At 32.9% G+C, this 27,937-nt stretch overlaps 1 protein-coding gene across 1 annotated transcript in view; it reads left to right on the top strand.

The window, feature by feature from the left end:
• The window catches only part of LOC129616298 (polyglutamylase complex subunit TTLL1-like), a 123,005-nt gene that overhangs the window by 23,016 nt on the left and 72,052 nt on the right, over positions 1-27,937 (top strand). Inside the window, exons 6-7 of the mRNA XM_055531878.1 lie at positions 27,181-27,382; positions 27,449-27,642. Of these exons, the coding sequence (XP_055387853.1) occupies positions 27,181-27,382; positions 27,449-27,642 (396 nt within the window). The remainder of the gene's footprint in view (positions 1-27,180; positions 27,383-27,448; positions 27,643-27,937) is intronic.

A 27,937-nucleotide genomic window follows, 5' to 3' on the forward strand; every position in this document is an offset into this window, starting at 1 on the left:
TTTTTATCAAAGACATCAGATTTTTTGTAGCAACTGAATATTAATGCTTCATTTGTTATTGTTTTGAATATTATGTTTCGTCAGCAAGCTTTAAAAAAATATAGATACACAACTTATGAACGTCTGTACTTAAATTTTAATTTTTATTGTTCGAACGAAAAACTCTAAAATGCTAAATTCTAATAGATTAATATATACATACATATGTTTGAATAAATATATTATTTTGTTTTTACCTAAACCTCTTCTTTATTTGGAAAATTTAATTTTATATGTTCACCCACAATTTAAAAATAGTTATGTATATTATTTCATAGTTATGTATATTATTTGTACTTATAATTCAATTTCTAATAGTTCCAACAAAAAATTCCAAAATGTTCAATTCTAATACATTCATATGTACATACGTTCATATGTTGGAACGAAAAATTTCAAAGCGTTCAATTCTAATACACTCATATGTACATGAATTAGTAAGCAAAACATAAGTGCACATGTTTTGCATAAAACTTTTTACAAATATAGTTTTTCCAGAAGAATATTTAGAACGGAAACTTGCTGATATTGATTTGAAAGGGTGAAGCTTTTTTAATTTCATTTTAAAAAAAATAAAATTACCAATAAAAAAAGTTCATCTAGCAAATCGCATTTTTCAGGGTTCGAACCTGAGACTTTTTGCATACCTTATTGGTGTTAATTTATTCTACAGTCACGCGTTTTATTCGCATGTATTATAAACTCCAAATACATTCATGCATGCATTTTGGTAGTGAAATAATTTATGCGTATACAGCAATTTATCACTTAAAGTGCTTATTGTATTATCGTAATATAAAATCGTAAAGGTATTTTACGATTTTATGCGACATAGCTAAAAGTGAGGTTCTAAAATAAATTACTCAAAAAGTATTAGATCTCAAAGGAACTAATATTATTTGTTTAATTATGTATTTTTTGGTAATTATTTGTCAAAATTTTTCTTATTTTAGGTTTTATTTTATTATTTATTAGGAAAAGCATACCTAAATGTATATTACGGGTGTGTTTTAGCACTTTTCCAAAAATTTTTTGAAAAAAAGTGCTTATTAGTTTCACTCTGTCCGTCCGTCCGTCCGTCCGTCCGTCCGTCCGTCCGTCCGTACGTCCGTCCGTCCGTCTGTCTGTGTGTCTGTTTACAAAACTTCTACACCCTTGATCTTTACTAGAAACTTATTTTCGTAGAACAAAATTTTCACCTATCTCCCACCCTCTAGAAGTTATACCCCACAAAACCCTAAAAATGGCCTTAACTATTTGTTGCAATGAAATCATAAGCATTTTTTGAATTTTGCAAACGCATAAAGGCAGCGGCTTGCTTCCCCTAGCGCGGTATACTATAGTTAAAGTTTAGAAAAACAAAATGGCCGTTCAAATTTACCGTTATCTAAAGCCTTTTTTTTCAAATTTTTGATGTCGTTTTTCTTCTAGACCCCAGCTTGTAGAAGCTTGAAATTTTAGGGGCTTTTAGACATTAACAAATACTTTATTTCATTAGAAGAAAATTTTTTCCATCTCTACCCCCTCTCAAGTTATCGCCTCATGAAATTTGTAAAATTTAAATATTTGACACCTTATATTTCCGAAACCGCAAGCTTTTTCAAATTTCCATAAACACAAAAAACTAACGGTAAATTCCATGACATTAAAAAATATAATTATTTTTCTTAATTCACACAATTAACCCTTAAAATCGAGCATTATGTTAACCCCACTTTATATTAATTTTTGCTTTATTTCAAAGACTGCATGTATGCGTCATCCTAAATATATGAAATCCTAGAAATAGTTTTGTATATGAATGAAAATAATTTTAATAGTGTGATAGGTATACATAGACTGTATTTAAAAGCAGAATTTTCACTTGTTGAAGGGAAAAGTGCTATAATACAAACCATTGGTTTGACCCAACTTTATTGAGGATGTAATATAAACTTAAAATATCTCAGCTACAGAATGGAACAAAATTTCAAAACTACAGACATAATACTTGCAAGGCTTGCAATGCAAGCACACACGACTAGTTGTATATATATATAGCTACTTCTCAGTTGTCAAAAAGTACGGGTACTTCTAGATCCAGTAACCTTCTGGTCATCAGACTACCACGCTACCCACCAGGCTACGCAGTACCTTGAACTTCCCTTTATAATTTAGACAAAGGTTGGCACGAGTCCTAGTCGGTTTCACATTTTCCTAAGAAGCGAAGCTGTAAATGCTAGGAAAAGCCATCTGGAAACTTCAGTTCTGCCAAAAAATCCGACTCTCACCTACCAGAAAGGAGGTAACATAGTTATCTGTCGGGTGTCTTCTGGGAAACTCGCGGGCGGTAAATCCAGAAGCATCTGACCTAGAATGGGTGGCTCCGTGGTCTGCGTCTCATCCCTGAGGGACGGCAGGTTATTGAACCCCTGGCAGCAGGTATAAAATGCAAACATTCAGCTCTACAGATGCTGGAGAGAGACATTTATTGCATTTGATTGATCCGTCTAGGAGGAACGCAAAAGTCCGAAGTTCACAACCTACATCTGATGTACGGATTTTAGAAAAGAATAAAGTTATGGAAGGTGGACTACTCGTACTGAACACTGAAGCTCCACAAACCAAGGAGGAGATAAACATGAGTAAAGCTCAAGCCAAAAAAAAGTAATGATCAGAATGCTGACATACATAAAAGAATTAACCAGCTAGAACAGCTTTGTGTGGCTTTAAAACACTAGGTTCTTTAACTGAGGGCTGAGAATTGGAAGCTAAAGACAGAGAAACATGTGCAAATCACAAAGAATATGTCTAACGATAGTAGTCTTAAAGAAAAAGTCGCTACACTACAAGTAAAGCAGGTGAGGTCAATCCTAGACGCCTTCTCAACAGATGAGGAAGAACTCGCCAGAGAAACAGATTGGATACTAAAGCAAAAGAGGTCCAGTAAAAAAGAAAAGCGGAATCATCTCCGGAAGTCCAGGTGAAGATCAACACTGATAAAGCGGATGTTCCTAGTTCTAAAAGTCGCGGCGATGTCACGAAAAACTCTAGGCCGCCTCCAGTAGTCACAAGTAATGTGGTTAACTATAATCAAATAGAGTCAACATTAAAAAATAAGGACATCAATTATAAGGTTAAAATGATGAATAACAATCAATTTAAGCTCATATTTAATTCCGAAATAGATTACAGGAATCTTACCAGGACCATGAATGGATCTGGACTAGAATACTGGCATACCTTTGGAAACAAACATGCCAGACCAATAAAAGTCATGGCAAGAAATCTTCACTCCCGTTGATATAAAAGAAGACTTAAGCTCTAGGGGTTACAAGATCTTAAATGTAACCAATAAAATTAAAAATTTGTTTACCAATAAACAAAAATTTTGCTAGTGAGAACCAAATTGTGTTAAATGTGCAGGCAGGCACTTGACATCAGATTGTAGTAAGCCAAAGAGTACTACAGCAAAGTGTTCCAATTGTTTAGAGGCCTACCCTGCAAACTATAGGGGATGCCTTGTAGCTAAGGAACTGCAAAAACGTAGAAATAACAACAGCAACAACAACTTGAAGAAGAATTCTGACCGCCCACCGAGGCAATTCACCTTGAGAATAGTCTCAAAAGATGTAACATACAAGGACGTTCCCCAAACGAAAACTAATGACAGTGGTACAGGGAATAAAACAAGAGCCTGCGACGTGAATGATTTGTATAAAATGCAAAATATGATGCAAAACACATTAGATGTGATAGACGAAATCTCTCAGAGATTGATTATTTTGGAGAGCGAGTGAAAGAAATCGAATACCAAAAAACTGGTAAATGATGGCACGAGGTAATTTTAAAATAAGGACATTGCAAACTAAGCAAAAATTTAGAGTGGCTGTCATCCCACTTTAACTTTTATTGTCACCCCAGATTTAAAATGACGGCAGAAAGGGTTCAAAAGGATCTGGCCGACCTAGGGGATAGATTTGTAGTGTCATGTCAATTAAAAAAATATCAATCGAGCTAACACTATCATGGTAATATTAACGGAATAATTAACGGAATAAAATTTAAGTAATAACTAAATTATGACACATAAGTTAATTGTAAAGTTATAATGAAATAATAAAATGTAGTTTAAAATAAAGGAATTAATATTTTAATAAGAACACGCCTTTTAAGAACTGCATATTAGTGACCCCGATATGATAAACACGTTTTATTAGAATATTATTTTTTTTATCAAATACCAAATCAACATTATTGCAATAATAAAATATACATTGTAAAATATTAAAAACTCGAAGCTCAAATAAATAAACTATTTAATTAAAATTTTCTAAAACACAGTACAACACCAAATAAAATATATAAAATTTTGCTAAAATAATTAACCTAAACGACAAATTTTTTTTTTGCCTAATAATTAACTAAGGCTAAAAATTTCCACATTAGAGTAAAAACTAAAATAATTAATTAAATATACCGCTATACAGCTTATTACTTCCGCTATCAGAAACCACTATATATTTTAGAGGAACACACATCAATTTTATACTAGTATCATCATTATTATCACAATCATCGCCCTCACATTATATAAACACTAGCTATATTTCACAATCATACTATATTAGCATCAGTTTTACATACATATATTAACATGAGGAACTCATGAACAACCACACGATTGTTTTATGCATAACAACACAGCATCATACATAAATCCAATATTCATAGCGCCATATTCACCCAGCACGATTTTAAGCAACATACTTACATCACATTAGGTTCACCAATTATCTAAAAAATTTTGCAACATACACCATCAATTATCCAGCACTCCAAAATGTTAACCAATACTTAACTTCTAAAATGTTAACCAATCATCTTAACAAATGGTAATCGCCACTACGCAAGATAAGGTAAATTACCCCAATTGCAAAAATATTAAAAAAAAGATATATGTGTATATACAGGGTGATTCAGGAAGGTATACAACATTTTGATTTTTTACATTTTATAAGGGCCATTAAAATCTTGACATAGAAAAGATTTTCGTGCTATATCTTCTGTACCATAAAATATTTTTCAACACCTAGTGACTTAAATTAAATTTGGAGAAAGTGGTCAAAATTCTGTAAAAAAAATTTCAAAGTTTCAAAAAATTTCAAACGAAATTACCTGGTTAGAAAAAACTGAAAAAATTAAAAAAGGCAAAAATTTGATTTTTCCTAAAGTTCGAACGATTGGTATTCCGGAAGTACACAAAATACATAATCAAGCAAGATGTTTATTTTAAGCCCTTTACAAGACCTTTTAGAAACTGTTTGTTGGAAGCCCCTATCTTTTCCGGAATGGAAGTTATAATCAAAAAAGCTTAGAAAACTAGAAATTTCGTGAAAATTCATAAAAATCCCTGTATCTCGAAAACCCTTGAGATTTCGCACCTACTCCGGAACCAAATGTTTTATCCATTTTCGACCCTCTAATCAATGGTATATGTTATTGTATACCTTTCTGAATCACACTGTATATTTTAAAAAAACTTATATAAATACAAAAAATAGTTTCAATAGTTTTTAATAAATTAAAAATTTTCAACAAAAATTATTTAGGTGAATAGAACATATTATATAATACATATTTTTATTTCATGCAAAATAAAGCGAGTTGAATTATAATAACATTAAATTAACACGTAGGATAATATGTACCCAAATTTCGGTCATACTGTATATATTTCATCAAATGGGATGTACAATATAAAAAAAAACCGTAATTGGTTGAAAACTATTTAAATATTTTGAATTTCATAAATGAAAAATAATCCCTTTCTTTTAATTGTAAGTTATTATCTGAATTATTAAACCTGAAATATAATTAAGAAAAATTTGTTTTAAATTTTGGTAAATAAAAATTCTCTGATCTAATTCAGTAAAAATTAAAGCAATAATAATTTTTGTTTTATTTCAAAAATTAGAACAATTATTTTAGAATTAAATTTTAAGAAAATTATACACATACATACATATATACACAATTATTTTCAAATAATAAAAATGATTATTTGCATATGACATTCCATGCATACAAACATACAAACATATAAAACTCGATTTTACTTAAATAATATATAATTATAAAATACCTAAACTTAATACCTAAATATAAAATTTTTCTTGTATGATTCAAAAAAAAAAAGCGAAAACGCAAAAAAAAGCAATCAAAATTTTATTTTTAAATTCATCGATCAAATTGAACATGTATATATACAGTAAACTCAAATTTTAACAAACACAGTAAAGTCGAAATTTTTTGAATATTTTTTTTTTTATTTGAAATGATTTTTCAAATGAAGTTTTTTTTTTATGAATTATAAATTAATAAATTAATTTTTTTTTTTGGAAATTAATATTTTTTTCCTGTCTTTGTATGCGTGTGATTTCATACACAATTGAAAGTAACATTTTCAATATTTTGAGAAAAACGCATTTTTATATACCGATTTTAATAATGTTGCAACTTTTTACCCATTGGAAGTATAGAATTTTTATTTTTTAGATCTTGTATTGTTCTTAAAGTACTTTCAAATATGGTATTTCAAATTTTTGTGAATGTTACAGCAAAAGTGGAATTTAGAAAAATATGCAATTAACCGCTCTTTACACCAATAAAATTTATAAAAAACAAACTGTTGAAGAATTAAAAAGCGTTAATTGAATTTTTGTTTTATTTTTAAAAGTGTTTTTATTTTATTTATTTTGTATTATTTTTTCAAAAAATTCAAAAAATAAAAAACAAAATTTAATTTAGAAAATAAAAACAAAAAAAGTTAATCATATTTGTTCAATTTAAATTAATTGAAAAAGAACAAAATAATTAAGATTTCACAATATATTTATACTAGGCATTAAAATATTAAATATGTATAATATCAATATATAATATTTGCTAAATTACTAAATAAAACACTTTTTCAATTGAGATATAACATCTACCAGTGCATGTGGATACTCAAATCAATAAATAAAAACAAAAATGTGAAGTACTTTTCTCTTAATTCGTTAATGTCATCAAAATGTCTCACCAATATTTATAGTTCAGATTTCCTTTCGATTATATTTTGATAGAACTATTTATGTTAATTAGGAATGAAAATAAGCTGTTCTTTTAAATTTTTAATTTTTTCTTCTCTAACGCGACAGCACGAAGTCTAACGGTTGCTGCGATACCCGTGGACGTTTGTGAGTCCGTTATAGTAATGATATATTACTGATATACCGGGACAAAGATAAATATACACTTCTCAAAACAACCCTAATTGATAGGCATTCGGATTCTGAAAATAAACGCCTCGAAAAACTTCTTGAAAAAGCCGAACTCGGCGATCGAAAACCTTCGGCCCTTTTCAGAACCATAAAACAACTGGCGGGAGCCAACTTCGACACCAACATAATCAAGATCTTTTGGTTTCGGCGCTTGTTACGAGCTTTGGACGTTGCTCTGGTATCTAAGTGTGACAAAACAATTGACGAATTGGTATCGTTGGCGGATAAAATCTTTGAGGCTGTGGATTCTTCCTCTAATAAGTTCTATCGACGATCGCAGTAGCCCCGCTGCTAGTACGTCTCACGCAAATAACCGTGATCGGGAAATGGAACATCGTTTATCGCGATTGGTGCGAATGATTGAAGATATTAGTTTGCTAAATCGTCAATATTTTTATGATAATCGCCGTAGATCTTCTTGGAGAAAGTTTTCGCGTTCGTCATCGCGCCCCAAAAATATTCACTCCTAGAGTGATAGCCGGCTATGTTACTATCACAGAAAGTTCGGAAATAAGGCCCTTAAATGCACGTGTAAGAGGAATTTGAAAACCAATAACAGACTTGCGAATTCTCATACTCCTCGAACATCAAACACCCCAAAACTAACTTCACCTGTGACAAACGCGGCGTGTTCCCAGGGTATGCTTACAAGCTGCTTATTTGTTAGAGACAACGCGACCAAATATTGCTTCCTTGTAGACACCGGTTCTGACCTTTCCGTTATTCCGCACGGTAACTCTATTGTTAGGAAACAAAAGTTAAATTTTATACTCACCGCGGCAAATGGTTTCATCATTAATGCATTTGATTCGAGATTACTACTATTGGAGTTGGGATTAAAATGTAATTTTACACATCCTTTCATAATAGTATCTGCTAAACACCCTATAATCGGTTCAGATTTTCTGTGAGATTTTCCAACGCGTCATAAAATCGCTCAAGCTGAATTTCAACATATGGTTGACATTGGCATGTACATTGATGATATACTCATCGCAAGTAGGACCGAAAGCGAACATCTACTTCATTTGGAAACACTTTTCAGGCGCTTATCGGAGTACGGAATAACGATCAATGTATCGAAATGTGTTTTTGGAGTCGATTCAATCGATTTCCTCGGTCACACAGTCAATCCTTCTGGCATTTTTCCAACTCCTGACCGAGCTGGTATCATTAGAAATTTTCAAAACCGGATTCGGTTAAATCTCTCCAACGATTTATGAGGAATATAAATTATTATCATCGATTTCTCCCTCATCTTTTTGAACTTCTATCCACTTAAGCTCCTTATTGAAGAAACCAAAAACTGCGAAGAACTTCCACTGGCCTCCGGAACTGGACCAGCATTTCGAAAAAGCTAAGAATTGTCTAGCCAATGCTGCTATATTGACCCATCCTGTATCTGATGGACAATTCAGCATAACGACTGATGCATCCGACACTGCCGTAGGGGCAGATCTACAACAGCTGAATGACGACCTTTGGGAGGCCTCTTTCATTTTTTTCAAAGAGGTTATCTACCGCCGAACAAAAGTATTCTGCTTTCGATAGAGAACTCTTGGCCATCTACTTAGCCATTAAGCATTTCAGATATTTTGTTGAGGGAAGGCAATTCAAAATATTTACTGATTACAAACCTCTCTGTTACGCTATAAAGTCAAAAGCCGAAAGAAGTTGACGTCAAGCTCGACATTTGGACTTTATAGCTCAATTCACAAAAGACATAAATCACGTGAAAGACACTAACAATCCAGTCGCGGATTTCCTTTCTCGAATCTCACAAATTTTCACTGAGGCACACAGCCCAGATGACATATATAAAGATGACATACTTACAGTTGAAATGTTTTGAATTCCCTGAACCTGCAGTTTACTGTGATGTTTCTACGGGGCGGAGCCGACCGTATGTTCCTGGGGAACTAAGGAAATCCATTTTCGATGGTTTACACAAATTGACGCACCCCAGAATTCGAGCTACACGTAAACTTATCGCGTCACGCTACTTTCGGCCCGATCTTAATCAAGACGCGGCGCTCTAGGTAAGAACTTGTGACAATTGTCAGGTTTCGAAAATGCATCGCCACACGAAAACTTCACCTGGTATTTTCATTTTGCCAAATTCTCATTTCGAAAACATCCACAGGGATATTGTAGGCCCTTTCCTAATCTCCGACGATTGTTTATATATCCTAACGATAATCGATCGTTTCACCAGATGGCCCGCGGCATACCCTATCAAGGACATGACCGCTTCAACAATCGCGAAGACCTTTGTTCAAAACTATATTTCGAGGTTCGGTGTTCCTGCCACACTAACCACTCATCAGGCCAGACAATTCGAATATTAACGTTTTAGGGAATTAACTGCACTTTTAGGCATTCATAGGATTCGAACCACACCCAATCATTTGCAATCCAAAGGATTGGTGGAACATTTCCGCCGTCAGCTTAAATCATCATTCCGGGCGCGCTGTAAGGGTCCGAATTGGACGATGGAGTTGCCAATGGGTCTGTTGGGAATTCGCTCAGCTGTTAAGGACGATTTGGAGACTTCGCCTGCGGAATTGGTTTATGGCCAATGTCTTAAACTCCCCGGCGAGCTTTTAATTTCCACCGAGAAATGCCAGGTGGATCAGGGAACGTTGGTCAAGCAACTGAGGCACACTATGAATGATTTAATTGCAACTCCCACAAGGCAATCTCCGCACACTTTTCCCCGAAAGATCTGAGGACTTGTGTATTCGTCTACCTTCTTGTATTGCTTGCGCAATACTTACATAACAGACATTAAAAACAAACCCACTAACGTGTCAGCGGATCGTTTAAAACCTGCCTACTCGGATGGATCACTCGAACGGGGGTGATGTAGCGTCATGTCCATTAAAAAAATATAAATCGACCTAAAACTTCCATGATAGTACACAACATTAAATTTGACTGGTAGCACCCTTTCCAATTCTCATTAGATTCATTAAAATTAAGTTTTCTCCATCTCTCGTTTTCTCGATCTAGATCTTAAAGTGGTGATATTAATAATTAAAACTAAAAGTAAAATTGATATAATAAAATTAAAGGAATAAAATTTAAGTAATAACTAAATTATGAGATATGAGTTAATTGTAAAATTATAATGAAATAATAAAATGTACTTTAAAATGAAGGAATTAATATTTTGATAAGAACACATCTTTTGAGAACTGCAGAATTTATATTGAGGGGTGACTTTAACGCCAAGCGCACTAATTAGAGTTCCAGGCATACTTCAACTAGAGGAAAAGAACTAAGGACAGCAATTGGCGGTACGGGGTGTCTTTTTCACTCTACTGCGAAGCCAACGTATTGGCCAACCGATGTTAATAAGTTTCCAGATTTAATAGATTTCTTCATAACAAAACGGATCGCGAAAATTTTCATCGAGGTACATGATAACTATGATCTTAAGGAAAAAATTGTTATAAAAAAAGCGAAACCTGCTCTGACAAATGGAACTAGAGATTGGCCAAGAATTGGTTTGGAGGTTGAACGACAAATAAATCTAAGGAAAAGAAGAAGAACGGCCTAGCACATAGATGAGGAGGCCCAAAACTTTACTAAAATTATTCAAAATGCGGCTTGGAGTTGCTCGAAAATGAATGCTATTAGAAGGGCAGGCATTAGCTATTCGCCACATATACTAGCAAAAAATAGCTAGTAAGACAAAGCAGGCGGGCGAGAAAGAGTTGATAACAAACGCGTAATCCTACTGATAATCCCAGATATGATCGTGAATCGCAGCAACTAAGACGCTGTATTAGAAAATACAAGGAGGATTCGGTTGCCAATTAAGTTCACTCTGTTAACATCTCGCTCCTTTTAAAAACAAAGATAGAACGTGGGTAAAAACTGACAAGGACAAGGAAAAGGCGTTTGCGGATCATTTGGCCGATATATTCTGTCCACGTGACAGTCAGGGCGTGAATGAGGAATCTGCTTTTATTGAGGATAGCTTGACTGTTGCAATTGTCAAGAGGAGTTATAAAGGAAATCAGGACTCTTAAATCTAAAAAGGTCCCGGGCTTTGACCTATAACGATGCTTACGTGCCTAATAAATGCGTGTATAAGATTTAAATACGTGCCTAACATTTGGAAAGTTGCAGAGATAATCATGCTGCACAAAAACGGCAGGACAGGACGACTTGTTATAAACCAACATCATTGTTGCCGATGATTTCAAAACTGCTAGAGAAACTTTTATTGAGAAGAATTCAGCCTATAATTGAAAGTAAAAATTTTATGCTGAATCATCAATTTGGTTTTCGTCGGAACCTGGAAGAAAAAACAATGTGTTCTGTCATATTTTTGGATGTACCCAGGCCTTCGATAAAGTTTGGCAATAGTGGATTAATAAAAAACTTAGGCAATTATTACCAAGGAAGTATGTTAACCTGCTCGAATCTTACCTGTCTAATAGGGTATTTCGAGTTAAACAGGAAGAGGGGTACTCTTCGCTTAGAGATATCAGGTTGAGGGTACCACAGGGGAGTATATTGGGCCCGATATTATACTTCTTATATACGTGTGAAATTCCTGAAGCGAAAGGAGTGACATTGGCCACATTTGCTGATGATACAGCAGTTATCGCAATAGGACGAAATGAAAATGAATCTACACAAAAATTGCAAAAGGGCAGTGATGAGATCTCAAAATGGACTAGAAAGTGGAATATTAAATAATAAACTAAACGAGGTGAAATAATTACACGTGAATTTCACTAATAAGAAAATTGACAATCAATTTTCGGTTCGGATAAATTCCGTTCGCAAAAACGGCAAAGTACTTAGGAATGACATTGGACACAAAGCTCAGATGGAAGGAGGACATAAAGAAAAAGAGAGCTCAACTCGAGTAAGAATACAGGCTTTAATGGCTTTTGGGATGGCGTTCTTCGTTATCAATATACAACAAAGTTTTGAAGCCTGTCTGGGCTTACGGTATTCAGTTATGAGGCTCCGCTGTGCAGACTCATATTCAATCTATTCAAAGATTCCAAAATAAGGTATTACGTGACATTGTAGGTCCGCCCACTGGTATGTCCGTAATGCCGATATATACAAGGATCTCACGATCCTAAATGTCACAGACGTAATTAGAAAGCAGGCAGCCAATCATAAAATGCGTTTATCCAATGATGTCAATATCCAGGCGGCTTGATTGTTTGACCATCAAAACTTTGTTAGTTAAACGTACGAGACCTCTTGAGTTAGTTTAAATTATTTTATCCGGAACAATGAATACTTAGTACGCTATTGTGCTAAAGAAAAAACTGGTAAATAATCAAAAATTTTTATTATTTATTTCTCTTTATGTATGCAAAGGTTTCGCGGACAGTCGAGCGAACCTTATATATGAAATTTCAAGTAAATTGGTTAAATGTTTTCTTCAAAATGGTCAGAAATGTAAAACAGGCCCGCTAAAAAGTGCAGTTCCCGAGGCCTAATATATCCGAAAAGTTGACCAATCCGTGCCATGGTCGAAATAAACTTATAAAATTTCATCAAAATCGGTTTAGCCAAACTTGAGATACACGCGTGTATACACAGGCCGACAGACCGAAAGACCGACAGACCCACGGACCGAAAGGTTGCTAAAAGCAGTTTATTTACACTTTCCTACTATCGAGAAGTGCATTCCCAGCGCAAACTCGATATGCAAATTTTGTTGCCATCAAATATTGTACACACAATACAGTCGGTTAAAAGTTACTTATTTTTTCATCGAAGGAAGGAGGAAAGCATGAATGCCATTCCCTGGCAACCCATAGTTAGTTATGTGTTTTACCACAAAAACCTCCTCCTCATATTCTGATGCTGGTCTCCTTAGACCAACCATCAAATTTTCTTTAATATAGATTGAAAGATATTTAAAGCTCCCCGATTTGATGAAGCGCACTCTGCGTTAAATCAGAAGGCAAAGTCCTCTTTAGCCTACTAGGAGAATCCCGGGTAATAAGGAGCCGAGAGGCAACTACGTTGACATGTTCCTCCTGACGAGCTCTATGGTCTCAACGCCCCTTCTTTAATCTCATCAACTACACATATAATACCTAGATCTATATGCAAATCTCCGTTTCGCACCTACCAAGGGGCATCGACCATATTCCGCAAAACCCTATTCTGGAACGTTTGTATTCGCTGGATTTGGATCTGTTTGGCACATCCCCACAACTCGATACCCTACAACCAAACCGTTTTAATAATTTGGTTATAAAGCAGGATCTTTATCATGTATCGGCAATCTTGACTTGACCAATCTTGACATTTCTTTATATATTAATTCTAATTTTGCCTTTTTCTTTTTAACATGTTGTTTCTATTTTAGCTTAACATCCAGTGTCATTCCTAGATATTTCCCCGCATTTTACAACTTTATTTGTAAAATTTACTTGTGCAGACTTAGTTTCATTTACTTATATTTTCCATTTCTTGGCCCAAGCATCAAAACTATTGCTCACCTGCTGCAACTTTCTTGTGGCGTCGTCAATATTTGCTGCTATTGCCATAATTGCAGTATCGTCAGCATATGTAGCCACAATTGTTTTTTCTATTTTAGGCACATCTCTTGTAAAGAGTAGATATAGTATTGGACCCAAAATACTGCGCTGAAGCACACCTGCTCAGATTTCTCTAAGTGTGGAATAGTCCCCCTCCTGTTTGACTCTAAATAATCTGTTGGTTAAATAAGAAGAGAGAATATCTACATATTGCTTTGGTAATATTTTTTCTAATTCTATGAATAATCCGAATCCAAATCATAGTTATCTTCTAAACTAATGAAATTTGGCGAGATTTTCTTGACAATAAAGAAGTCTAGCAGATCTGGTATCTTATTTCTTTCACTTAGCCAATATGTTGGCCTGCCAATGGATTGGCAGTGACAAGCATTCTCTTTAATAGCTTTTCATAGCTCTCTACCTCTCGTTGAGGTCAATCTAGAACCCCAATCAATATGTTTGGCATTATAGTCATCCTTCAGAATAAGCCTTTCTTTAAGGAGATTTAGGATATCTTTGAATGAACCACTCTTTATAACACGTCCCGGAGGGCAGTAAAGTACACCAACATCGAAATTTTGTTTATAAGACTCTATTCGTATAGCAACAAATTGGCTATCGTCTCTTTCTACTTTTTGATTCATTGATTCATCATTAGGACGCGCCGCTTTATATTCCATATTTTTTGAAAAACTACTCATTTCTCTTATGATGCATAATTAAAAATGTAAAATGTCAGAAAAACTTATGTCTGCCTAATATAAATTAATTTCTCGGATATTTCTCAATATTTTTCTGCTACGAAGAAAATATTAATTATTTTTAAAAAAAATTTTAAATATTTTTGGATACAAAAGGTTGCCGCTCTCTCAGTACAAAAAAAGTTCGATCATTGGTAGCATCAAAATTTTTTATAAACTAAAATTTTTACATAGTTTATATTTAGTAATAATATAATAAAATGTAATAATGATGTTAAAAAATGCTTTGAAAAATAAATTGATACTTTTGTTTATTCTGATTATAATTCTAATAAGCGACTCTAATTTTTTTAATTTAAACATTTTTGTTTGTTGTTTAAACATACAATTATAATAAAATCATACAATATGCATATAAAATATGTTTATACACTACAATTTTGAAAAAAATTGTTATCATTATTTTATTTTTGTAGCATAATTCTATGAAGTAATTTCATATAACTTCCTTATTAAAAAGTTATTATGTTATTTATGAAATATTTAAATTTTCTACAATATTTGCTAATGAAGTAACATGGTAATCCTTGTATATATTGAATTGTGTAAATACAAAAAGTAAAATGTCTACTTCAACCTTTTGCAACTTCATGGTAACATAAAACGGCCTTTGGTACTGCAAAGTGACAAAGTGGATAAAGAAAGTCCCTGCATCGTAGCCTTGAGTCACAATGTGTGATATGTCAATAAAATGTTTTTAGTACGACATTGACAGTAGGTCTCCTTCTAAAGTTTAAAAAGAAAGCATACTTGGAGCGAGCGGAACACCACATATTAAATTTTGATTCGCACTTAAAAATTATTGTTTATGTTTTCATTTTTTATTAATAATATATCGTTCAAGCGCATCAGATATTAATAATAATCAGTACAAGCGCAATTAAATTCAACGTATTTTTATTTTCTTTTTTTTTGGAATTAAGAATTAATTTTAAAAAATATTGGTATAAAGTCGGAAACATTTAAAATTGTATCAACCAAAGAGAACGGTGATACTTATTTTATTACAATTTTTCGTGTAAACAAATACAAATGAAAGCAAAGAAAATAAAAAAGTATTTTATTCCGAATTTTTATTCTTTTCATACCAATAAAAAAAAAAAAAAGAAATACAAATGAGTTATTGTAAAAAAGAAGTTTATCGTAGCCAAAACTGCTTTCGAACTTCAAAGTACCTTATGTTTAAGTAATGGGTACTTTGCAGTAAATTCAAAAGGTTTTTAGAACGATGAAGTTTGTTTTTATTAAAATTTGGGTTGTAGTGGTTCCAAAATTAAGTAAGAATTTAGTTTTTGGAACTTAAAGAGCGACGTACCGAATGACAAAATTATTATGTTCATTGCGACATTCCGTGATGTCATGAAAATCACTTTGTCGAGAAACTAGCTATAAAAGGTAACAAAGACGTTATTATTTCTTTAATATTCACTGCATATAGGAAATTTTTTTTATTTATTTTTTCCACTAGGTGGTCTTTAGTTTAGTCTACTAGGTGGTCGCAAATTTTAGCATTCGCTACGTTTTCGTCACTTTTTTTGTCTCAAAAAAGTTTTTGTGACTTTGTATTAGACATTAAAGTAACAAACACCGGATTTGCGACTAATTTTTGACCCAGAAGTAAATAGATGGCACATTGTCACTACTATTGCTGCTTGCGTTTCATATTATTTATAGTTAAATAGCAAGCTACTAGTAAATACTTAAAGCGCAAATGATAAAAATAAAGATATCTTATCACTGCATAAAGATACGAAAAACAATTTTTGGAGCCACTGCAAGTTATCTAATTAGAGCACGTTCAAATCCACAATTTATCACATACTTGCATGCGATTATGTAACGGTCATCGAAATTAATGTTATTTCAATACCGAAATATTCAAAGCTGGAATGGTCATATCAGAAATTTACTCAGTTAAATAATAAGTAATTTGATTATTTTAAATTTCACTAGCAATCAAAATTACTACTTTTGGGCACATATAATACATAACACATATATATACCGGAAATAAGGGAGGGCAGGAGGTAACTACAATTATCAATGAACGCATTTTTATGATGTACAAAAAGTCATAAAATTTTATAAAATTATATCATTGCAGACATAATTTTTTTTCTAATTGAAATTAAAAAGCAGTCAAAATGACTTCCTTGAGCAATCTAGTGTTAAAGAGGCGTTTGAAAATAAATTTAAAAAAACACATGAAGTTAGAATTTCCTTGGAACTCAAGTCAAGAATTGAAATTATCTACATGAGCGTTAAATATACAGCAAGTGAATTGATGAATAATTGAAGGGGCAGAACCAACATTTTGAAAATAGTGAAGTGATATTTATAAAAGGGTATGGTTTAAAAAAATATGGAGAAGAGAGATATAATGCAATTATGGAAATTGATGAAGAAACATTTAAAAAAACACTAAAAAATGGATCCGAATTCATTCGGATGCTGCAAAGTCTGATGGCTCGAATGTAAGGACTTTAATCATAAGGATAAAAAGTGCAAAAGTGAGGAATGTTACGTTAAATGTTTAGTACATCATAGAACCATTGAGTGCAAAAAAAAAATTAATAAATGTATTGATCGCATTATGGTAAATAAAAGGTTAAATTTAAAGTTAGATGAGAATCGTGAAACCTTAACCAGACTTTATCCTTAGTATATAAATAGTAAAAAGTAAATCTTTGTACAATTTCGCTTTATACCACTAGAATTCTCTGAAAATATCACGAGTTTGTTCTGGAAACATCCAGAATTAAAATTTCAAATTTCGAAAAATTCCATCACTCCGTTCCTTAAATATTGTATAAAATGTGAGCTCGGCCCCAATTTGTTTTCCGCGTATTAATCTTTCCAAAAAATTTACAGATTCATTTTTTTTATCACGTGAAATTTAAATTATAAATTTCAAGGAAATTGATTAATTATTTCTCTTTATATACATAAAAATGTAAAATTGGACTGCGGAAAGACCATATATAAAATTTCATCAAAATCAGTTCAGCCGAAGCTCAGATGCATGCGTGCACACACAGACTGACATTCTGAAAGTAGTTTATTTACACTTCCCTACTGTGTGGAAATGCATTATCACCTAAAACTTGACGTCCAATATGGCCCCATCACATAACTTACCCCGTTGTATACAACCCGGTCAGTAACAATTGAAACGGAAATTATATCTCTTCAACTTTTGTAGTAAGCAAAAAAAAAATTTAGTTGATCCAATATAACCGCCAAAACTTATTACTTTGTCGATGTTTTCAATTAAAAATATTTTTTCTAGACATTGCGAACATTACAGGATCTGTAATATTTTCTGCAATTTTTTGCGTCATTCTTTGCGTCATTTTTTGCTTATTTCATTAAGACCATTCAAGATCATTGCTCATATTATAGTAATTCTTTTAAAAACAAAATTCTATAAGAGTTGACATTTTATGACAAATACTTTATAAGGATTAAAATTTTTTAAATTTGTCAATTCCTTGTAGCAAGAACATTACCATAGTATAGACAAAAAAAAAGAAAAAAATTATGAAAGTGTTGAAGTGTGGTATAAGATTGTTATGAGATCTTTGGTAAAGTTTTTAGAGTGTTACTCTTGAAAATTGTTATTTTAGTGAGACACTATTTGAGGCTGAAAAATATGACATTGCCCTTCATGCTTTGGAGTATATTAGCAGGAATCTCAGGAGGAGCATCATCATTATTATGTCAGACGATAGGACCGATCTTGTGCAGTCTCATGAGCGAGCTTATGGTCTCGCCCGGAGGAGTGCGTCAACTCCTTTTATAAGAGGGAAGACATTATTGGGAGTGCCAAAGACAACAGTACTTCGCGCCTTGAACGATTGGAAAAATACGAGACCATTGCATTCATCGTTTTCCGGGCCTATCTCTTTCCAAAAATTTATATCGCACTTGAGACCGAAGGGGTGAGAACTTGCCATACTGGGTCTCCCATGTTGGAGGTTATTGGTAGGTGCACTTATTGGACACAGCCTCTCGATGCTCCACTTGGAAGAATGAACAGAGGATAGAGCGTGGTCTGTCGACTTTGCCTGAAAGAGGACGAAACTGGGACATTTATTGTTTAAATTCGGGGCAATGGCTCGCCTACGATTGAGATGCTTCGAAAGAGATTTTTTAACCCCGATAGAAGTTTCGCGGCTTGAGGTGGCTTGTGTACTGCAATCTGTCAGAGGCCTAGATATAGTTCTAATGTAGGTAGGAATGGGGACCATAAAAAATGGCCTATGGGTCGACGTGAGAAAAGCCTAAGGGCTTCGGTTAACTACCCAAAAATAAAAAATGTGCACACTTAGGCTGTGTTACAAATACTCTTTTCTCCAGTTCAACCCGATCTTCTCAAAATCAAACTGGAGAGTTTCCAAACTTGAGGAAAAGTGAGACGACTATTGACAGTCCCGGATTATCCAGAATGTTGAGTCATTAGCGCTCCTACTGAAGAATGTGTTAGTCATCATACTTCTCAGACTTCGTGTTGTTTCGAAACACTAAAGGTCTATTTAACCCTATACGGGCTAGAGAAAGGTGCTCCAAAGAGGAGCCCGCACATGCCGACGGAGCGTTGGAGGCAAGTCCAGATTTGTTTGTTCGTTTTCCACTATTGCTTTCCTGTTTTTCTGTTCATTTTCCGGAAGCTACGAACGACAGTACAAAACAAACCAGAAAATCGATCGACTTGGACGTATGTAAAAAAAACCTCAAGGTGTGCTAACGTGATCTTAAGGAGGGTAAAAACACTCTCTAACACAGTCTAACAACATTTCTATTAAAAATCTTAGAAAAACTTTTGGGCGCATATATGCTGAACAATTTATATTCAAATCTATTGTCAACGGCACAGCATGCGTACTGCAAAGACAAGTTGGTGGAGACAACCTTGCATTCTCTTGAACGTAAGATTGTTTGTCTCTACCGACAACCTTGCATTCTCTATTTAGATAGAAAGAAGAACACTATTACTGCCTTTTTAGATATTTAGACGACCAATTCAATAACGTCACCTTGCCGGCAATCGGTGTTGCGCTGACAGACTCGTCGATCAATGAGTCTCTAGCGTCTCTAATAGAACACATGCTGTTAAGGAGAACCATCAGATCGCATTTCATTGGGTCCTGCATCGGGCTGTCTGTTGGAAAGTCCGTCTCCAGGGGTGCGTCATTTCCATTTTCTCTTTGGAATCTTGTAATGAATCCATTTTTTGTTACACCAGGACAGGAAAGATACAAGGTTATTGTTTACGACGACTTGGAGGCGGCTGTGCCGGGTCATCAATGTCGTATCTGATTGGGTTGCTTGCTCCGTGTTTGAAATAGACCCCGGCAAAACGGAACTGGTCATCTTTAACAGGAAATACAAAATACCATGTAAGGTTACGCCAAAAATGGGGCTCTCTTTGTCCTCTGAGACTAGATTTTGGCATTAGTCTTTGACTCTAAACTAAACTCGGTACCCAACAACAGGGAGCGCGTGAGTAAAGCAAATACTGCGCTTTACTCATGAAAGCCATTGGGAAGAGATGGGGCATGGGACCGCGCAATATTCACCTTGAACACAGGCAATGCTTTTTCACTTAATTCCAGTTGACATTCTGGGAAAACAAATTGCAGCAGGATTGCAGCGGCCATATTGGAGACTGGCAAACATGTGGGATGGGAGTCTTCTTCAGAGAACTTGGGGTTGAGACGTCCTTTCGTCTTCGAAACCACTGACGCGCCTAAGGAACAATTTTTATCTCATAAGACTATAGTAGAGCTATCATATCAGTTATTAAAGAATATTATTCTAATAATTTTAGTCTTGTAGAATGGTAAAAGACCCTTATGAGATCATTTTAAGAACAAAATAGCAAAATTACTAGAGCCATTATTTCTAGTAATGAGAGTTAGAATCCCATTAAAAAAGTTATTAAAGCATAAAACTCTCATAACATGAGTAAGTAAAAGCATATAACTCTTATACCAAAATTAGTACGAAAATTGAAAAAACTCTTACAATCCATAATGGTGTTTGAGAAATAGGTTGTTCTACTTAAGATAACTAAATTCTGTTAACAACTGTTATCTGAAAGGGAAAGCAATACATTATAAAATAAATATATCAGTCTTACTTCGAACTTTAAAAAAATATATTTGTTCCACTTTTAATAATATTATTTTTGTAATAAAAATAAAACTAAATATGTACTTTATTTAACGTATATATCGCCTATATGTATTGTATACAAATTTAATATCGTAAAAATATAAGTATGGGAAATGAAAATAATTCTTCTCAGGGCGCGAAAATAGGGCGGTATTGTACTTCTAAATAGTGGGGAAGTGTAAATAAACTATTTTTAGCAACCTGTCGGTCTGTCGATCTGTGTGTGCACGCGTGTGTCTCAAGTTCGGCTGAGCTGATTTTGACGAAATTTTATATGTAAGTTTATTTCGGCTCTGGTACGGATTGATCAACTTTTGTCGGGCTTGTTTTACATTTTTGACCATTTTGAAGAAAACATTCAACCGATTTATTAGAAATTTCATATATAAGTTTTGCTCGATCGTCCACGAAACCTCCTAACTTTTGGAAGAAATCAAACGTCAGCAACTGGACGTTTACTACGGGCCAATTATACATTTTTGCGTATCAACCGATTTCACTGAAATTTAATACTTAATTTTCCGTATTAAAACAATGAACATATAAATTTTTTGGAAAGATCAGGGCTCGAAAACTCGTCTGCTGGCCGATTTTACATTTGTTACCATATCTTCGAAAGGAATTGATTGAATTTCTTGGAATTTGATATTTGAGTTCTGGCTGGTACTAAAACTAACTGGCGAGCATTTCAGGGAATTCGGGTAGTACAAAGCGAAACTTTACTGAGAGCTAAATTTACATTTTTCTAGGTATGTTAACTATAAGCTTTCTAATGTCCTAAAAATTGGAAAGGAGTATTTAACAGGCATTTTTATAATATTCTATAACACTTTCACCTAACTAGACAATACACGTTGCGGTCGGTTATGTGCTGACAACATCAGATGTTATATACAAGTTTTAAAATTTAAGAGCTGTTAAGCAAAAAATAAATAAATTAATTTGCATAAGTTTCAGTTAAAGCTTTATTATATCTAAATTAAACTATAATTTTGCATTTCAATAATTTTAATTTCATAATTTCTGTACCACAAATATTTTTCGAATTTTCACCAAAAAAATTTACCAGTCAATTTCAGGTTAAAATTTAGAAAGTGAATAATGACACTAATGAAATGAAAGTGAATAATAACTAAACTTATAAGAATAAAATTCCTCTTATGAGAACAATGGACTCTTGAACTAATAATGTTTACAAATATATCATTATTCCCATTTGTAAAAGTTAAAATTAAGTTGGCATGATTCTCGAGCGCAGGCTTTACAATTGATATATTTTTATTTCAAATAATTTTATAATTTTCGAAACCTGGTTCCGAAGCAGTAACATATATTTTAAGTTAAATCGATCTTTAAGAAAATCTTGGTATGGTCTTTGTTTTAGTTCTAAATTATCGTTTCAAAACGTTCTGGCCGCACTAGGCGATAGATTTATATTGCGGGGTGACTTTAACGGCAAGCACACTCATTTGGGCACAAGGCATACCTCAACTAGAGGAAGAGAACTCAGAATAGCAATTGGCGGCGCGGGGTGCCTTTTTTACTCTGCTGCGAAGACAATGTATTGGTCAACTGATGTTAATAAGTGTCCAGATTTAATAGATTTCTTCATAACAAAACGGATTGCGAAAAATTTCGTCGAGGTACATGATAACTATGATTTTAACTCCGATCATTTAGTGGTTATTTTTGAACTTAACGAAAATATTGTAATGAAAAGAGCGAAATTTGCGTTGACATATGGAAATACAGATTGGTCAAGATTTCGCTTAGAGATTGAACGACAAATAGAAGATAGAAAAGAATAGGAGCGACCCAGCACATAGACGAGGATGCTCAAAACTTAACTAAAATTATTTAAAATGCGGCTTGGAGTAGTTCGAAAATTAATGTTATTAGAAGGGGAGGCATTAACTATCCCCCCACATATACTAGCAAAAAGAGGTGGCAGCAAACGCGTCCTACTGATAAAACCAGATATAATCGCAGCAACTAAGACGCTGTATTAGAAAACACAAGGAGGATTCGGTTGCTAATTATGTTCAAAATTTGACGGCGTGTGAGAAAACCAATTCCTCAAAATGGAGGACAACAAAGAAAATGAAGCAACCTATCAAATATCTCGCTCCTATTAAAAACAAAGGTGGAACGTTTGCAAAAACTGACAAAGACAAAGTAAATGCGTTTGCGGATCATTTGGCCGACATATTCTACTCGCATGACAGCCAAGCCGTGCATGAAAATGAGGAATCTGCTTTTGAATCTCTACGCGCCTAATAAATCCGTGTATGAGGGTTAATTACGTGCCTGATACTTGGAAAGTTACAGAGATAGTTATGCTGCGCAAACCAGGGAAAACCTATAGACGAGGCGACATCTTATATACCAATCTTATTGTTACCGATAATTTCAAAACTGCTAGAGACACTTTTCCCAAGGCCTTCGATAAAGTTTGGCATTATGGATTAATAAAAAAACTTAGACAACAACTACTAAGGCAGTATGTTAACGTACTCGAATCTTACCTGACTAATAGAGTATTTCGAGTTAAACAAGAAGAGGGGTACTGTTCGCTTAGCGATATCAGGTATTATAAAACTTAACGAGGTGAAATCAGTACACGTGAATTTCAGTAATAAAAAAATTCACAATTCATATTCGGTTCGGATAAATGGCGTCGTGATTCCGTCCGCAAACACGGCGAAGAATTTGGGAATGACGTTGGACTCAAAGTTCAGATGGAAGGAGCACATAAAGAAAAAGAGATCTCAACTCGAGGAGGAATACAGAAAGTTTGAATAGCTTTTGGGAAGGCGTTCTAAATTGACAAAATACAACAAATTTTTGACATATAATCAAATATTTAAGCCTGTCTGAACTTACGGTAGTCAGTTATGGGGATGCGCGGCGCAGACTCATATCCAATATATTCAAAAATTTCAAAATAGGGTATTACAGGATATTGTAAACGCCCACTGGTATGTCCGTAATGCCGATATATACAAGGATCTCACGATCCTAAATGTCACAGACGTAATTAAAAAGCAAGCAGCCAATCATAAAATGCGTTTATCCAATCTTGTCAACATCCAGGCGGGTCGATTGGTTGACAATCAAAATTTTGTTAGGAGACTAAAACGTACGAGACCTCTCGAGTTAGTTTAATGTTTTTCATCTGGAAAAATGAGTACTTAGTACGCTATTGTGCCAGATCAAAAGCTTGTGAATAATCAAAAAGGTTTGAGCAAAATTAATGTTTAGTCGTTTCCGACTTTTGAGGAGGGTATTTTTTAGTGTATTAAAGTTCCAATGTGTCTCGAGATTTTTCTCCCTTCCTCTCGGTAAAAAAAAACAAAAAAATATTATTATCGAAAATTAATTAATTCAAAATTTTTTAAATTTCATTAATTTATTGTAGATATTTAATATAAGAAGGAATAACTCCTCTTTCCAAAATTTAACATATTTAAAAAAAATTACATTTCAGAAACTAAACTGCGTTTGTTACCCTTATAATGTATAAATCCAAGATTATTGATTTTATTACCAGAATTTGAGTTGCTGTAACGAAAGTTTAAATTTTATCATTAAACTCTTCTTATTAAAATTTTTTATACATATGTATTTGTACCTCACACTTTTATATCTATTTGTATATCAACCGAATAAACCTATTAGAGACTTTTAAACAGGACTCTTCCATTTAAGAAAGATAGTAATATTTCAGCAAGCACACCTAGATTTAAGTACAGTTTTACTTTCTGAAGTTCGAATTTTCTGGAAAGAGTAATTAAAAAATATTTAATTAAAAGAAATTAGGTTGATTATAATCCTGTTCAATGGCATATGTATGTTACTATCAGGCCACCAAGCTCTGAGAGTTAATCAAAAATAAATTCCAAATTTATATGGAAGAGATGTTTTTATATGGAAAAAATTATTTTTGTGAAGGAAATTGATTAAGTTTTTTAGCTTAACTGATTCTATATTTTTTTTAATTAAAAGTTTAAATTTTTAAAACTGCGGTTGGTAAATTCTTTGAAAAGTGCACCTAAAATTTTAATTTGTAACGCAGCCAACATTTCCTGTCTTCCAAATGGAAGAATGCTGAACTAAATGGAAAAATTTTTGAATAAGAAATTGAATAAAGTTGGGTCAAACCAATGGTTTGTATTGTAGCACTTTTCCCTTCAACAAGTAAAAATTCTTTTTTACAGTCTACGAGTATGTATACCTATCACTCTATTAAAACTATTTTCATTCATATACAAAATTATTTCTAGGATTGCATATATTTAGGATGATGCATACATGCAGTCTTTGAAATAAAGCAAAAATTAATATAAAGTGGGGTTAACATAATGCTCGAGTGAGTTAAGAAAAATAATTATATTCTTTAATGTTATGGAATTTACCGTTAGCTTTCTGTGTTTATAGAAATTTGAAAAACCTTGGATGTTCGGAAATTATAAGGTGTCAAAAATTAAAATTTTACAAATTTCAAGAGGCGATAACTGACGAGGGGGTGAAGATGGAAAAAAATTTTCTGCTAACGAAATGAACTATTTGTTAATATCTAATAATTAGCTTTTACCTAAAATTTCAATCTTCTACAGGCTGGGGTCTAGAAGAAAAACGACATCAAAAATTTGGAAAAAAAAGGCTTTAGATAACGGTAAATTTGAACGGCCATTTTGTTTTCATAAAGTAACTATAATATACCACGCTAGGGGAAGCAAGCCACTGCCTTTCTGCGTTTGCAAAATTTGAAAAATGCTTATGGTTTCATTGCAATAAATAGTTAAAAAAGGCCATTTTTAGGGTTTCGGGGAGGTATAACTTTGTTGAGATCTTTCTCACAAAAGGTTCTACACTCCTGACTTGATTTTTAAATTATTGAAAAACACTTTCTTGAATATTATCATACTCTCTTAAACTTGGCTTAATTATGTATATTTAAATTACCTACATAATGATTCACTTACACATTAGTAATTTAGTTTAATTTCGAAAAATGAATTAACTGTAAAATTCATTTTTCTCTCATTATAATATGTATAAATGATTTGAAAATCTATACTTATATTCTTACTCTACAAATGGTCACAGTGCAGTTAAGTTGATTTAAAATAAGCAAGTGTTTTTAAAAGTTAAATATAAAAATAATTAATTATGTAATAATAATTGTGTAATAATATTAATTAAGTAATAATAATGTAATGATAATTAAAGTTTTATAGAAGTTAACAATTTAAAAATAAAATAATAATAATACAAAAATTTTATCCAAATTTTAAAATATTTTTTTTTAATAAAATAAGAACATAAAATGCTCTTCTTGCCAAAATATAGCAGGAAGCCATAACTTCTAGAGGGGGGGAGGTAAAAATTTTGTTCTACGGAAATAAGTTTCTAGTAAAGATTTATGTACATACAAAATTTCAGGTTTCTATCTTCAAAGGTGTAGAAGTTTTGTAAACAGACACACGGACAGACGAACGGACGGACCGACAGAGTGAAACTAATAAGCACTTTTTTTCAAAAATTTTTTGGGGAACTGCTAAAAAGGAGCAAAAAAGTAATTATTTAAATTAATATCGCTTTTAAAAACATACTAAATGTACTAAGAGTTACAAAGAATATTCAAAAATTGCACCAAAAAAATAAAAACAAATTTCAATTGGAATACTTCGAAGACATAAAACATTAAGAATTATTTTAGTACCTTTCTAAGTTCGCAAAATTTCGGAAAATAATTTCTGTAATAACTACCAGATATATATGGCATTTTTAGTACTTTTCTGTCCGTCCGACCGTTGACATGTTTACAAGCTTCTACACCCTTGAAGGTAGAAAGCTGAAATTTTACATGTACATAGATATTTGCTAGGAACTTATTTCCGTGTAAGAAATTTTTTGTATATGTCCCCCCTGCGAAAGTTATATACGCCCGTTAAAACCTAAAAATGGCATTTCTTAACCATTTATTACAGTGAAATCATAAGCACTTCTGAAATTTTGCAAACACAAAAATATATTGGCTTAACTTTAAAACGAAAAACTGGCCTTTAAAATTTATCGTTATCTAAAGTCCGTTTTTTTCCAAATTTTTGATACCGTTTTTCTTCTACACTGTACATTGTAGGGGGATGATATTTATTATGAATAACAGCTATTAGGCACTAATAAATAGTTCATTTCATTAGAAAAAAAATTTCCCCACCTCCGACCCCTCTCAAATTATCGCTTCTACAAATTTATAAAACTTGAATTTTGTGTAAAATGTAAGGTGACAACCTTACATTTCTATTAAAAAATATAATTAATTGATGCTTATAATTGCTAAATCAGTGATTATTAAATTTCCAGATATATTGATAACCCACTTCTAATTGGAGGAAAAAAATTTGACCTTCGGTTATATGTACTTGTAACATCATTTAGACCACTTAAAGCTTATCTTTATAAATTAGGGTTTTGCCGATTTTGTACAGTTAAATATGACACAAGCGTAACTGAGCTGGATAATATGTATGTACATCTTACAAATGTTAGCGTTCAAAAACATGGGGTTTGTATATTTTATTAATCTCTTGCATATTATTAGAATTTCATTTGGCATATACATATTTCATAGGGCGAATATAATAGTTTGCATGGTGGAAAATGGTCCGTTCAAAATTTACGACTGTACTTAGAAGGTACAAGAGGAAAAGATGTTACTGATCGCTTGTTTGGAGCTATTTCTTGGCTTATAGTGCATTCATTGCGTGCAGTGGCACCTGTAATGGCCAGTGATCGGCATTGCTTTGAGTGTTATGGTTATGACATGTAAGTTTACAAATTTACAAATTTATAAAATACAAATTTTGAGAAAACATTAATTTATTATGTTGCTTATCCACATATATAATATATAAATCATAATGATATGCAATATTGAAATATAGATATAAATCATGGTAAATCATGATATGCAATATAGAAAATTTTTGTATAATTCAAATTTTTGTTTTTTTTTTATATATTCGACTTCAATTGCAAAAATTTAGTAATCCAAAAACATTTTTTTGGATTTTCAATCATTTCACTTCGGATAATATAAGCCACAGTCAACTTACTTTTT

Source organism: Condylostylus longicornis, unplaced genomic scaffold (assembly GCF_029603195.1).
Source record: "Condylostylus longicornis isolate FDR11 unplaced genomic scaffold, ASM2960319v2 ptg000175l, whole genome shotgun sequence".
NCBI classification, from domain to species: Eukaryota; Metazoa; Arthropoda; class Insecta; order Diptera; family Dolichopodidae; genus Condylostylus; species Condylostylus longicornis.